We start from the raw sequence: 13166 nt of genomic DNA on the forward strand, positions 1-13166 counted from the left end.
TTCATGCGCCGGTATTTGCGCGTGCGTCCGTGTGTAAATGCAGGCAAGAGTGTGTACGTACGTGTATATGTATATATGTGCGTGCGCGAGGACGTACATGTGTATACGTCCATCATGAGTCAGAACCCATGGTCGGTCCGCGTTTCGTAATTAATTTCTACGGTGAGGAGAAAAATGCGAGTCTAGACTCGGGACTACGACACCTGCTCACTCCCGGGCCGCTTGTCCTCGGAGGACATGCCCGTTGTGCCCGGTAAATCGTGCACCTTTTATCGTCTTTCTGCTCTCTTCGTATCCATTATGTGTGCTTAGTGTTGTGTGTTTTCTTCTCTTGTTTCTCTCGCCGAATCTTCTGTATTCCTGGTTCTGCCCTTCCATCGGGTTAACGTTTCTCTGTCCTTCATCTACAGGTACATCTTATTTAAAACAGGTCTCCCCGTTCGATTCTTCGAACCGCCTCTACGATTCCTTTTTCAGTCGACCAGAGCATAATTTATTTCCTGTCTTCATATATGTTATGAATTTTCATGCAACAACACCAACAGAAGAAAGGACTGTGTCCGAGACGGCATTTTAAGCCATCAAAAGTACGGACACACAAATGGTTCCTCGACTGGTACGTTTGGCCGATTTTGAACTGTCAGTCTTGACGTCGATCGAACTTTCACGAGAAAGAATGGATTGTGAATTTTTCGACAGTTTTGTTTATCGGACTTACCTATCGCTTTGTTTTGCTTTCGTCTGAATAAGACGAATTGAATCAGGTATATATTTACCTTTTATATTCATATTTTCTTTTTCGATTTTCTTCTTTAATTTTTTAATAATGTTAATGTTTCTTCCAAAATAATAAAAAGGATGAAAAGTTGCTAAAAGACTGATTTAATTTTAGGTAACATAAATAATTGAGGGTAAAAGAAATAGAAAAAAAACATGGACCAGAACAGAAATAGACCAAGTAGACCCCGTCTTCGTTCTCATGGCAATTCTGCCAGAGTACTCGTATTTGATCAAGCTGAAAGCGAAGAATCTGCATGCAGCACTGAAGCAGAAGTGCAAAAACGTCCAATTCCACCAAAAGTAGAGAGCAAGGAAGCTCCAGTTCGGCCTGGTTAATAAAGATTTATTATATTTCATTTATTTGCCTATTTATTTCTTTATAATTCTTGACATTTAATTTAATATCTGCAGTTAGTGGAGAACTCTCAAATCTGGTTCGAATGAGGAATTCTGCAATTGGGAAGTCTGCACCTTCGTTATCTGTTCACGTGGTTAGTGATATTTACTATTAAATGTTAAATATAAATACACAAACTAATAATAATTATCACATAAGCCAAATATATAATATGCATATTGTCTGTTTTAGCGTGATTTTAACATTCCTCGGCGTGCTGCTAAAGCAGCTCATCGTAAATCTTTTATTGCAACAACATCTCCAACTTTACCACGTTGTCATTCACCATTGTCAGGTGATATAAAATTTTATTCTTTAATGCTTTGTTTCTGATTATTCAAATGATTCTTCAATGATATTTTATGTATTGTTTATGTACAAATTATTTATGAGTGCTATGTATTTTATGAAAATGTTATATAAGCATTCTGGCATACCTTTACCCAAAATTTTTAAATACGTATATTTACATACATATATACATCATAAATACATATATCCTTGGTTAAAAAATTGTAACACAATTTTCAGTCTATGCAGTCAGATTTAGAAACCTTAACTTTTACCTTTAAAAAAATGTCCTTAAAAACAAATTACTTGTTAATTACTTAGAAGTGTGTATTTTATATTATTTTTACAATTCAATCATCATAGAAAACTAATTTCTTTTTTACTGCTTATTTCCTGATATAGCATTTGTCCCGATTGTAGGCAGTCCTCTAGAGAGTCCTAGGATGTCATCCAGTCCACATTTTGCTTTTGCTCCAATTAAAAGGTATCTATTTCATAACTACTTTTAGTCTGTTTAAATCTGATCTGTTTACCTATATAAGTAGGTGTCGTCATTGTCAGCATTATATTTTTAATACATTATTAATAGTAAAGAAAACAAATGCTGATGCAGAAACTAGGTTGTGAAATCTTTCATAAAAAACTAAGAATATCGCTGTAAGATTTCTTGTTAACAAGTGGTTGGCTTTTCTTGTATATGTTAGCATTATTAAGTAGCATATATCATGCATAGTAAAGTTAATTTTTCATACTTAAATGCATATAATATTTAAGGATCGGTGGGGGTACCACAGGAACTGGAGATGGCAGACGATGGTCAGTTGCTAGCTTACCATCTAGTGGTTATGGTACAACACCAGGTTCCAGTAATGTTTCGGTTAGTTAATTATCTCGATAATTCGTTTAAAGATACTTACAATAATCTTAAAGAAATCTATTAACTAATATACTCGATTAGTCACAGTACTCGAGTCAAGAACGCTTGCACCAACTTCCAAATGTTCCCACCAAGGACGAATTACGTATGCTTTCTTGCCATTTTTCTAAACCCGGCACACCGTGTTCTTCGCATCCAGGTTTTCCAGGATCTAGTATTTCTAGTATTCCAGGCAGTGTATCTCTCAGTCTCGATGAAGAAGGTCGTAGGTCACCGTTACACAGACCACGGTCACGAAGTTTAAGGTAAATACTGTTGATATAATTTCTATTTTTCAGACATTATATTTTCGCTCAATTGTACGTATTTGTTTAAATTATAGCAGTCCAAGTCGATCTCCTGTATTGGACAGCGAAATTGTTATGATGAATACTCTTTATAAGGAAAGATTTCCAAAGGTACATTTTAATAGAAAGTTTATGTATATCGTGATGACATAATACTATATTTACGATTACACTTAAGAATTTTATTTGATTAGGCAACACAACAAATGGAAGAACGTTTAACTAATTTTATTAATGAAAACAAGGAATTGGATGAATATGAGGTAATGGCAAATATGACCCAAGATTCACTACCGATTTTACGGTTTGTGCATCATCAAGTAATTGAAATGGCGAGGGACTGTTTACAAAAATCTCAGGAAAAATTAATTACAACTAGATATTTTTACGAAATGAGTGAAAATTTGGAACATTTGTTGATGGAGGTAATTGTATACAAATTTACACGATAAAATAAATAAGCAATGAACAAACGTCTTTATTTATAGACAAAAGATAAATCACTTGATGCAGCAACAAGATTAACAGGGCTTATCAAAAAATTACTATTAGTAATATCACGTCCAGCTCGTCTATTGGAATGTTTAGAATTTGATCCAGAAGAGTTTTATCATTTACTCGAACAGGCTGAAGGTCAAGCAAAAGTTAACGCGGGAATAAAAAACGATATACCTCAGTATATTATTAACAAACTTTCTCTTAATAGAGATCCAATATCAGGTAACATTTCTTGTATAACTCTTTCTTCTATTCATCTAAATTCTGTGCATATTCACTATGTCACTATATATTAGAACTGCAAGAAGATTTAAATAAACTAGAAGATTCGGCAAGTTCGAGCGATAGTAATTTACAAATCGCTTCAAGTCCAAATAAAGACGATGAAAAGTCTCACCGCGTTCCTTGTGAAGGCGATTATGAAGTATTGAAACTCATTAGTAATGGTGCATACGGCGCAGTGTATTTGGTTAAAGAGAAAACTACACGACAAAGATTTGCTATGAAGAAAATAAATAAGAACAATTTGATGCTAAGAAATCAAGTAGAACAAGTTTTTGCTGAGAGAGATATAATGAGCTTTACAGACAATCCATTTGTAGTTTCTATGTACTGCAGCTTCGAAACAAAAGTGAGTAAACACATATATATAAAATTACATATATAAAATTTAAATATCTGTTAACAAACATTTGATTACAGAAGCACTTGTGCTTAGTAATGGAATATGTAGAGGGTGGAGATTGCGCGAATCTTTTAAAAAATATCGGTCCATTGCCACCGGATATGGCAAGATTTTATTTTGCAGAAACCGTTTTAGCTGTTGAATATTTGCACAGTTACGGTATTGTTCATCGAGATTTGAAACCTGACAAGTACGTAAGAAAAGCATGTTATTAATTCATTCACTATTTCATATATTGCTTCTTTTTTAGTTTACTTATTACTGCCCTTGGTCACATTAAGCTTACTGACTTTGGTCTCAGTAAAATGGGTCTTATGTCCTGTAAGTGACACAAAAGATCGATGTTCGTGAAATATAGCTTAATGATCGTCGAACAAAGTTCTTTTTTCGTTTTCAGTGGCGACAAATCTTTACGAAGGATACATAGATAGGGATACGAGACAATTTTCCGATAAACAAGTGTTCGGCACACCTGAATACATCGCCCCTGAAGTTATATTACGCCAGGGATATGGTAAACCTGTTGATTGGTGGTCTATGGGCATTATATTGTACGAATTTCTAATTGGCTGTGTACCATTTTTTGGTGATACTCCAGAAGAGTTGTTTGCTCATACTGTTAACGGTAAATATTGATATAAGATATAAAAAAAGTTATTTAAGAAGTACTTAATAATATAAACAAAATGATTACGCCTAGATGATATCGATTGGCCAGATGAGGATGATTGGCCTGTTCAGCCAGAAGCAAAAGATATTATAACAGCGTTGCTTCAACAAAGTCCTAGAGATCGTTTAGGCACTGGTGGATCTCATGAAGTAAAAGAGCACCCTTATTTTTATGGAGTAAATTGGAATAGTTTACTCAGACAAAAGGCTGAATTCGTACCTCAATTAATCAATGACGAAGATACAAGCTACTTTGATAGTACGTATAACACATTTGATATAATTCCTATCCTCGTATTAATATTGAAAATTAACAAATCTGTACTATTTTAGCTCGTATGGATAGATATAATCACGATATAGGCGACGATACTGATGACACCGATGACTCCCCTTTGTTCGGATCGTTCTCCTCGTATTCTCCGCAGTCACGAAAAATATCTCAAACCCGTCCACCACAGATAAATCCTGAACAAACAGAGTCGGATGTCTCAAAGAAACAATTATTCCGTACTGAGCTCGAACGCACAGTCGCGCAATTGTCTTTCGGATCTAATAGCTCAACTACTCCTCCATCCAAATTAGCGGAATCAACTCCGTCAGAAAAGAATCGACCTTCTTCGTCCATTAGAAATACCACGTACATCGAAACGCCTCCAAAGGCGGACAAGTCGAACACGTCATTCACGAGTCCTGCCACGGTGACCAGTGGCGAGTCCCAACTAACAGTTATAAAAAACAGTCACATAGAAGGGACGTGCATCAGTTTGAGTACACCCGATTCCTCGCAAACGGAGTCTGAGGATATCAGTCCGCAGATCCAGAGAAAACGACACGTGCATTCTCGTGATAAGCTGCCCAGGTTCAGTATATGCATTGATGATGAACACATGTGAGTCGTTCAAACATACATCATCCCGAACATTATAATCATTATCACGAAATTAGCTCCACTGTCATTGAATTCAATAGTATGCATATAAGCCATCCAAATTTCAAAGCATAATGGATAAAAAATTATATATGTGTAGTTATAACAAATAAATTTCATTTCAGGTTGGATTTATTTGCTGCAAACAGAGATACAACCGAGGAAAGCAAGCATAATTCTAGTACCGATTCTTTCGAATCATTCAACGCCATATCAATTATTCCATCCGCGAAACAAAAGTCGCGGTCTGTAATTAAGTCCGCATCCACTAGTGGATTGTCCTTAGTTATACCAACCAGTGATTTCTCTTGTACATATTATTATGAATTAAATTATTTCGTGTTAAGTTTTAATGTTCAATTTTAATTACGAAGTCACACTTTTTAGATGATGCGTCATTAAATACTCAACCAATCGAATCTCCTGGTGGATCATCCACTGCCTCTTCAAGAGATACATCCCCTTGTCGCGAACTGAGTCCACTGGTAACTAGCCTAAAACCTCCTATTATCATTCGAAGAGGGCCGTGTGGATTTGGCTTCACTGTGCACACTATCAGGGTTTATTATGGTGATAGTGATTTTTACACTATGCATCATTTGGTTATGGTATGTTACAAATAGTTACACAAAGTCAAATTTTAGTATGTATAGTTTATTTGAATTTATTCCATATTCAATAGGCTGTAGATCAATCCAGTCCAGCCTTTGAAGCTGGTTTAAGACCAGGAGATCTTATAACGCATATAAATGGCGAGCCAGTCCAGGGTTTATATCATATACAAGTTCTTCAATTAATGTTGAGTGGTGGCGATCACGTAACATTGCGTAGTACACCATTAGAAAATACTAGTATTAAGACGGGCGGAAGGAGAAGAGATCTGACTCAGAGCAAAATGGCACGCAGAACGCTGCATAAACAGCGCAAACTAAAACGTGATCATTCCGATAAGAAACGAAAGACGTCTCTTTTTAAACGAATTAGTTCGAAACGAGCTAGTGTAGAGATGCAACAGGTATAGAAAAAATTTACTTCTTTTTTGCTTTTAATCTTCCTCTTTTTCTATTAATCTAAACGAATTAATTTGAAGATACATGTTAGTGGCTTTTGTCACTTTTGTTAGTGGCACTTGTGAACATTTTGAAGAACGCCTTAAATTGTGAATGTACGAGTATATCTGTACAATCTTCTTTTTTATTTTAACACGAAACTACTACTGCTACTACTATACTACGCGCGGCATAAATACTAAAGCACCGGCAATTTCTATGCAACACACTTTATTATGTTAAGTATTACTTTTTTTTATTGCAGCCATTAACTATCAGTTGTCCATTGTCAGCACCCATTCTATCCAGCGACAGCAAACCTCCACTTATGGTATGATTTTTCGTAACGTTCCGTGAACTTCTTGCTAACTTCATTTTAGTTGCTGTTTCTTTGATCGATACTTATTTGCCCGATACAATCCCGTGGCTAAATCACAGCTTTTACATATCTGTTCTTTTTTTAATTGACCGTGACAATGTCAAAGTTTTACACTGTACACTGATCACAAAAAATATTTGAGTGTTCGAAAGAAGAGAGTTTGATGTTTAATCTTCTGGCTAGTACATACTAGCATACCTATTGGCTAGAAACGTTACACGACCTTTTTTGCAGATGGCTGCGGGAATCTGTTCACCGTCAATGGTAACACCTAGTCGGTCGTTCCAGTCATTCACACGTTCTCAAGAAACGTCACCATACTTTGCAGCCTGTACAAAGTCTGTCTGCAGCCCGTCACCTCCAACAAATCGCGTTAACTCGGATTCTTATCACTCCACGGGGAATTCAAGTCCCTGTTCCAGTCCAAACTCTTCGTCTCCAGGCTCCACTACGTCTGCTGCAAATCTACCGACTATCGCCAATCAGTCCCATTACCAGAGGCCGAGCACGCTTCACGGTTTGAAGCACAAATTACACACAGCTGCAAAGAACATTCATTCGCCGAATCGTAGAAAATCTGTGGGACATATACCATTGTCTCCATTGGCGAGAACTCCGAGTCCATCGCCCCTTCCAGCCAGTCCTACTAGAAGTCCTAGTCCGCTAGCTTTTCCTACAGGACATCAACCTGGTAGCTCGAATACTACGCAGTCCTATAGCCCAGGTAATATATAAATCGACATACGAAGCTAGTAACTTTAAAATAATACTTGATTTGACTTTGAATTGTCAGCAAACAATTTTTAACTTTAAGTAATCGTATATATAAAATCGTAATAGAAAAAGTTAGTATTATACATAGAGTTAAATTAAACTGTTGCATTTATAAACAAGCGGACATAAGATGATCATAAGATGATCGATATAAATATGTTTGAAACACTTAGGTGTCTGCTTATCAACGCCGAACAATCAGAAAAAAAGTTATGGACGACCGAAGTCAGCAGAGCCCGGTTCCCCGTTGTTAAGAAGGGCGCTTAGTCCAGACAGACTTCATCCTCGATCTGCGGAGAACAAAACATCGATCTCACCATTGGCAAACACAGTGGTGAAAGTAACTCCACGTGCAACTATAGCGCAATCCTACTCAGAAACCCCCGAGGAGTGTAGTGATAGCTTCAAAGAGCCAAACGACTCAAAAGTGGAGAAGAAAGTGTCAACGGAATCAAAGTCGGATTATTCGAAAATATCTCATGGGATATCGATCAATTTGGGAAACGTAGGTATATCTAATTCTTGCGGCAGCACACAGCTGCCCAGAATAGCAGAAGAGAAGGATTCACCGACCAGTTCAAAGGCTGACGATTACTCGAAGGAAGTTCTACCTTTAGATAAGATGGATAAAAATAACACGTCTATGAGTAAATTGACAGAATCAGAGAATACTGATGACCGTAGTGATCGTGTTGAATCAAAGACAGAGAGGCAGAATTTGTGTACAAAAAATTTAGAAGTTTTATCTATTAATAAGATTGAGGAGAGCGCTCAATCAGATAATTGTTCTAATGTACAAGCGCGTAGTTCGCAAAGCACATTTCACAAGCAATCTCAGAACATTGAAAAAGGTTCACAAGCTTCATCTCAAAAGACATCATCACAAAATAGTGAAAAAGGCTCGCAATCTTCGTGTCAAAAAATATTGTTGCAAGCTAGTGAAAAGAGTTTGCAATCTTCCGCCCAGAAAATATTATCACAAGCCAACGAAAGAGGCTTCATGCAAGGTGTATCACAGAAGTCATCTCAAAACAACGAGAAAGTGTCACTGGCTGCGGTGCAGAAACTACTTCAAGGCAATGAAAAAACATCTGTGCCTCATAAAGTGACCGAACAAAAGGCAGCTGGTAAAAATTCAGAGGCTAATCTGGAAGGGAGGAAAATATCGAAGAAGTACAAAATTGATAGCTCTGACGGCTCAAGTAACACTTCCTCCACACAACACTCGAACACATTTGAGGCTATGGGGACTGGGAAGGACAAGAAAAACAATTAAATAATTATCGTTCGATCGATTGTTTAGATCTGAGAGTGTAACGAGATAAAATGTTTGCGTGTAATGATCCGACTTCTTCTGCCAATGGAACAAATTGTCTGTTTTGCAAAAGATACAATTTTACGAAAGAAGAAAGTCGAATGTCTGATAGATACACGGACGTGCAAATTGTAACTCGAGTAAGATCAGAAAGATGATAAATCAAAAAAAAAAAAGGTAAACTGGTTTAATGTTTACAGCTTTAAAAGGAAGTTTGTATTCGAATTAAGTATTTATAGGCTTCCATCGAATAACATACCTGAACACATAGCTTTAGCTGGTATTTCTATCTTGTAGCGGTATTTAAACGCTACCGCTATTCTGTAACCGTAATTTTTGTCATACGATCATTGAATACAAACGTAATCCAGATGAAAGTAGAGGATAATTGCAATTAATTACTATTTCAACGGTTTTAAATGAGCGCAGTCTGTTGAAATTACAGTTGCTAATTCTCTCCAAGAAATTAAGAAAATAAGAGCGAAAAAATTGGTGTAATTTACACTTCGGGCTACAGTATTTATACGATCTCATTTACATTTACGTCTAATTATTACTAGCGCATCATACATATATGGATCAACATATAGCAGTCAGCAAATCGCGTACAGATAGGTTTTCAGTATGTGTAATATTTGTGAAGTTAAAGAAAAAAAATGGAAGCAATGCATATCGTATATACTCGTAATCCAGATTCAGATGGAAAAGTTTTTAATGATATCTTTTAATTTATTTAATAGAATAATTCATCTGAAGTTATAATTTTTTCACAAAAGTCAGGTTTACATGTTAAATATTTATAAGATGCATATTTGTAAGTTTTGTGAAATAATGAAACTTTCGTTTTTACGACTTATATGTTTCATTTAATATCGATTATAAACGAATGTCTTTGAGAAGGTTCTCTTAAAACCGGCCTATAGCGCGAGTATATACGGTAAATAATTATCGCCGCAATGATTAGTGTACAAGATGCTCCCGTATGCACAATGATATTAACCTGTCTCAATTTCATTCGACTACACACTGTGATGTATTTAATTGAAATTAATGCGAATTGGTGCTAACATGTACCGCTCAGGTATCTTCGCGAAAACTGGTGCTCTCAGACAAGTTTCAAGTACCTAAATCACTCACTCGTTTAGAAGCAGTGATAAAAGAAGAAGCAGAAGAAATAACAAAAAAGAAACAAGAAAGAGAAACATAGCATTAAAAAGCACGGAGTAGCGAACATATCGCATTGGAAGCATCTTGAAAGTTCTTTAGCGATAAAAGAAAAATAAAAGTTGCGACTGTTTCGAAGGGCAGACTTGGTCCTCTGAGACGCAATGTAATCATTTTTTTAGTATTAGGTATGCGTTAATTTATTCTGTATATAAAAAACCATGTATTAGTTAACGAAAGAAGCGTATGTTTTAATTGTGAAAAAAGAAAAGAAATGGTGAGTGAGACAGGCTGCAGTTTTTGGTTTTTATAAGTTGTTTACCGCGTTTATCGACGCTTTCTTCGCGAAAGCTTGCTTATTGTACGGAAAAGGAAACATTGCCATAAGGAGCAACACAGTATATATATACATATAACGTATGTGTGTCTCAGCCATAAGAAGTTACAGTTTGCTCTTATAGATTTTTAAACATATCCACCATGATTATCATATTAACGATGAACTGAGCAATTGTTGTGTTATATATTTCTTTCCTTTTTCTTTCTCTCCAAGAAAATGAAATATATTTGTTTCCCGTCTATTAGCTAAAGCAACAAGAAATGGCGAAATAACATAGCCACGCGATATTGATCATTTACGAGTAAAGTACGAGCTCCTATTGCGTTATGTATTGTACACCGTTTTAAATATAAAGATAGACGATAAGGAAATACTTAAGGAAAAACTGGCTTTAGAGAAGTAAGCAGCGTTACGAGGCACAGTTTCGAGTACCATTGTCATCATCTTTGCACATACCTTCCTAGAGGACTTTTCGTTAACAAGTATTCGCGACAAATTCTAACCGAGATTATTGGCATATCGTTTGCTCTATATTAAATTATTTCTCATGCAAAACACTTTGGCTCCGTTCGATTTTTGTATCCGTTTACGAAATGACTTTTCGAAGTCAGGTGAAGCATCACGATTAACCTTGAAGTTTGATAAGAAGAAACTCGCGTGTCGATTATTCGATGATCGCATAATCTTCTGCATCGTTACTAAGACTTTTTCAGACAGCCATTATTGCACCTCTCCTCTTTATCCGTATCCCCTTTCCTCTGCTTAACGTATGGTTGATATATGGTCGATGTTATAGCGTTGATGTCGTCTTAGTTAAGAGTCCGGTAGTCGTATTGCGTTTCCCAAGAATTTCGAGGCAGCTTGGGCGTTTTTTCGAATCCGACGAATTCGCTGCTCTATGAGGCTAATGAGATTAAGAGAAATTAAGAATAAGAAAATTAATATGAATAAAAATACAAATGTGTCGTGATCGGAGACAAAGAAGCTCCAAGGAAATGTTGAATGTTTTTCTCCGGACATTTCGTACGATGTTAAATCTTTTTTTAAAAACGGAAATGTATATTCGGCACGGATTCTAGAATTCAGAACAAATTCGAGGAAACGAAGGAATAAGAAACAATCGTCCCTAAGATTTCGATGGTGAGATATTATTAATCTATTATAGTAGACGTATAATATGGCTATTATTCTTTGTAGAAGCGTAGAAGAGCCACGATCGTTGTTGTTTTTATCATTTTTGCTTTATAGATTATTTTCATTCTCGTTCTGCACGTAGACGAGTAAGTGATACTAATTAGCGTTCTGCGATGGGTCAATGGGCGGCAGCAACTCCGCTCCTTAATTGTAAGAACAAATCATAAATGGACGAGCTAGAAATTCGAAAGCTACAATAACTGCTAATTGATCCGTCATAAGTTCTATTCGAAAACGAAAAACAGAAATTTTTGAGAAGAGATTTTTCTACGTATTGTATGCGATCTAAGTGATGTACAGCACAAGACGATCGATGCTTTGTTTGTTGAACAATGCTTTGTTATATTTATACGGATTGTGATCGCTGCAGGGATTTCATGAATTTGTTGGGAGTTGTTTTACGAGGCAAGCAAGCGTTAAAGATGATTCTTTGCTGACGCCAAGCGTTGTTGTATCCTTCAAACGACGAATCCTTAAAATTTGTCAATTTGTTAACAGAAAAGTGGAAAACTCGAAACAGCTTCAAGGATATCGCTTCTTAATACGCGTTTTTCCTTCCTGTTTCACGAGGGTAAAAAATGTTGTAACTGCGTAAAAATAATAACGACGAATATTTCTACATATAAAACGACACCATATATTCGTCTGGAACTGTTCAATTTTAATCAACGATGATCAAACAATTTTAGAAAAAAGAAAACACAGGAGAGCGACGCTTTGCGATCAATATTCGAATTCTGATAACTTCTTCTTCATTTTTAAGATCTTCTATAGACTTCGTTGTTCTTTTTTCTTTGTGATAAGCAAACGGATATTCTCCATGAGAATGTTTATTAGCGAACTTGATGAACGTTTGATAATTATATTACACACTCTCCAGATGAAATACAGTTTCGTTTCTTATTACACGCTTTGTTGTTTTTCCTTCCGATTCTATTCATATTGTGATACAATGCGCGCGATCCAAGCTAACGTTCGAACAGAGAAAAAAATTAAAATTGGAGTAGGTCAAGTGTGAACGTACTTGGGAGACGTTTTTTGGCATCATCTTTTTGCGTCAGTGTCTTCCAACTGTGGCGTTTTTTCTCCCTTTTTTTTTTTTTTAAATATATTACCGTTCAAAATTAAAGAACTCGAGAAAATTCTATACATTCTGAAGTACTATATCATTAAGTACATATTTTCTTTAGCTTCTCTTAGAGCTTCACAATTTTTAGCGAAGCATTAACGTTGCTCAATTCTCATTCTAATATTCTTCGTATATACCTTTTTAAATCTGAATTTATGTTCATTTTTTTAATAGAAACGTTTGCGAGTTTTGATGCACTTTATTGTTAATCGTTTAAGTTGAACGTGAAAGAGTGATTTATGACATTCTAATAATTTGCATCATTTGCAAAAAAAAAAAAAATAGTAAAATATTTATCGATCATTTTGAAATCGATTCATAACGAAATATGTATTCGATTCGACGTG

At 35.8% G+C, this 13166-nt stretch overlaps 1 protein-coding gene across 5 annotated transcripts; it reads left to right on the forward strand.

Annotated features, from left to right (window-relative positions):
- Window positions 1–624: 624 nt before the first annotated feature.
- On the forward strand, window positions 625–12596 carry LOC117211588 (microtubule-associated serine/threonine-protein kinase 3). 5 transcript variants are annotated; one of them, XR_004488271.1, is made up of 23 exons: window positions 625–764; window positions 893–1111; window positions 1192–1271; window positions 1370–1472; window positions 1871–1952; window positions 2243–2345; window positions 2427–2650; window positions 2728–2803; window positions 2887–3117; window positions 3181–3412; window positions 3487–3821; window positions 3893–4065; window positions 4126–4196; window positions 4273–4500; window positions 4576–4803; window positions 4878–5436; window positions 5601–5785; window positions 5863–6083; window positions 6158–6490; window positions 6790–6855; window positions 7138–7627; window positions 7851–11636; window positions 11745–12596. XR_004488271.1 is itself a non-coding variant. In XM_033455614.1 (22 exons), the coding sequence occupies exons 2-22, from the start codon at window positions 934–936 to the stop codon at window positions 8951–8953; spliced, it is 5301 nt and encodes a 1766-aa protein (XP_033311505.1). In that variant the 5' UTR covers window positions 625–764; window positions 893–933; the 3' UTR covers window positions 8954–12596. The 5 variants fall into 5 exon arrangements, 4 of the variants coding, with proteins under 4 accessions (XP_033311505.1, XP_033311508.1, XP_033311507.1 ...); XM_033455614.1 differs by having other exon boundaries at window positions 7851–12596; XM_033455617.1 differs by having other exon boundaries at window positions 4878–5406; window positions 7851–12596.
- Window positions 12597–13166: the final 570 nt, after the last annotated feature.

This window comes from Bombus bifarius, unplaced genomic scaffold (assembly GCF_011952205.1).
Source record: "Bombus bifarius isolate JDL3187 unplaced genomic scaffold, Bbif_JDL3187 scf7180000008239, whole genome shotgun sequence".
In the NCBI taxonomy this organism is placed as follows: domain Eukaryota; kingdom Metazoa; phylum Arthropoda; class Insecta; order Hymenoptera; family Apidae; genus Bombus; species Bombus bifarius.

Excerpts from the sequence above, each read along its gene's own strand:
- LOC117211588 (XM_033455614.1), top strand. The coding sequence starts at position 934 with ATGGACCAGAACAGAAATAGACCAAGTAGACCCCGTCTTCGTTCTCAT. Across the intron at positions 1,953-2,242 it reads GCTTTTGCTCCAATTAAAAG|GATCGGTGGGGGTACCACAG; the intron begins GTATCTATTTCA and ends ATAATATTTAAG. Across the intron at positions 2,804-2,886 it reads ATAAGGAAAGATTTCCAAAG|GCAACACAACAAATGGAAGA; the intron begins GTACATTTTAAT and ends TTATTTGATTAG.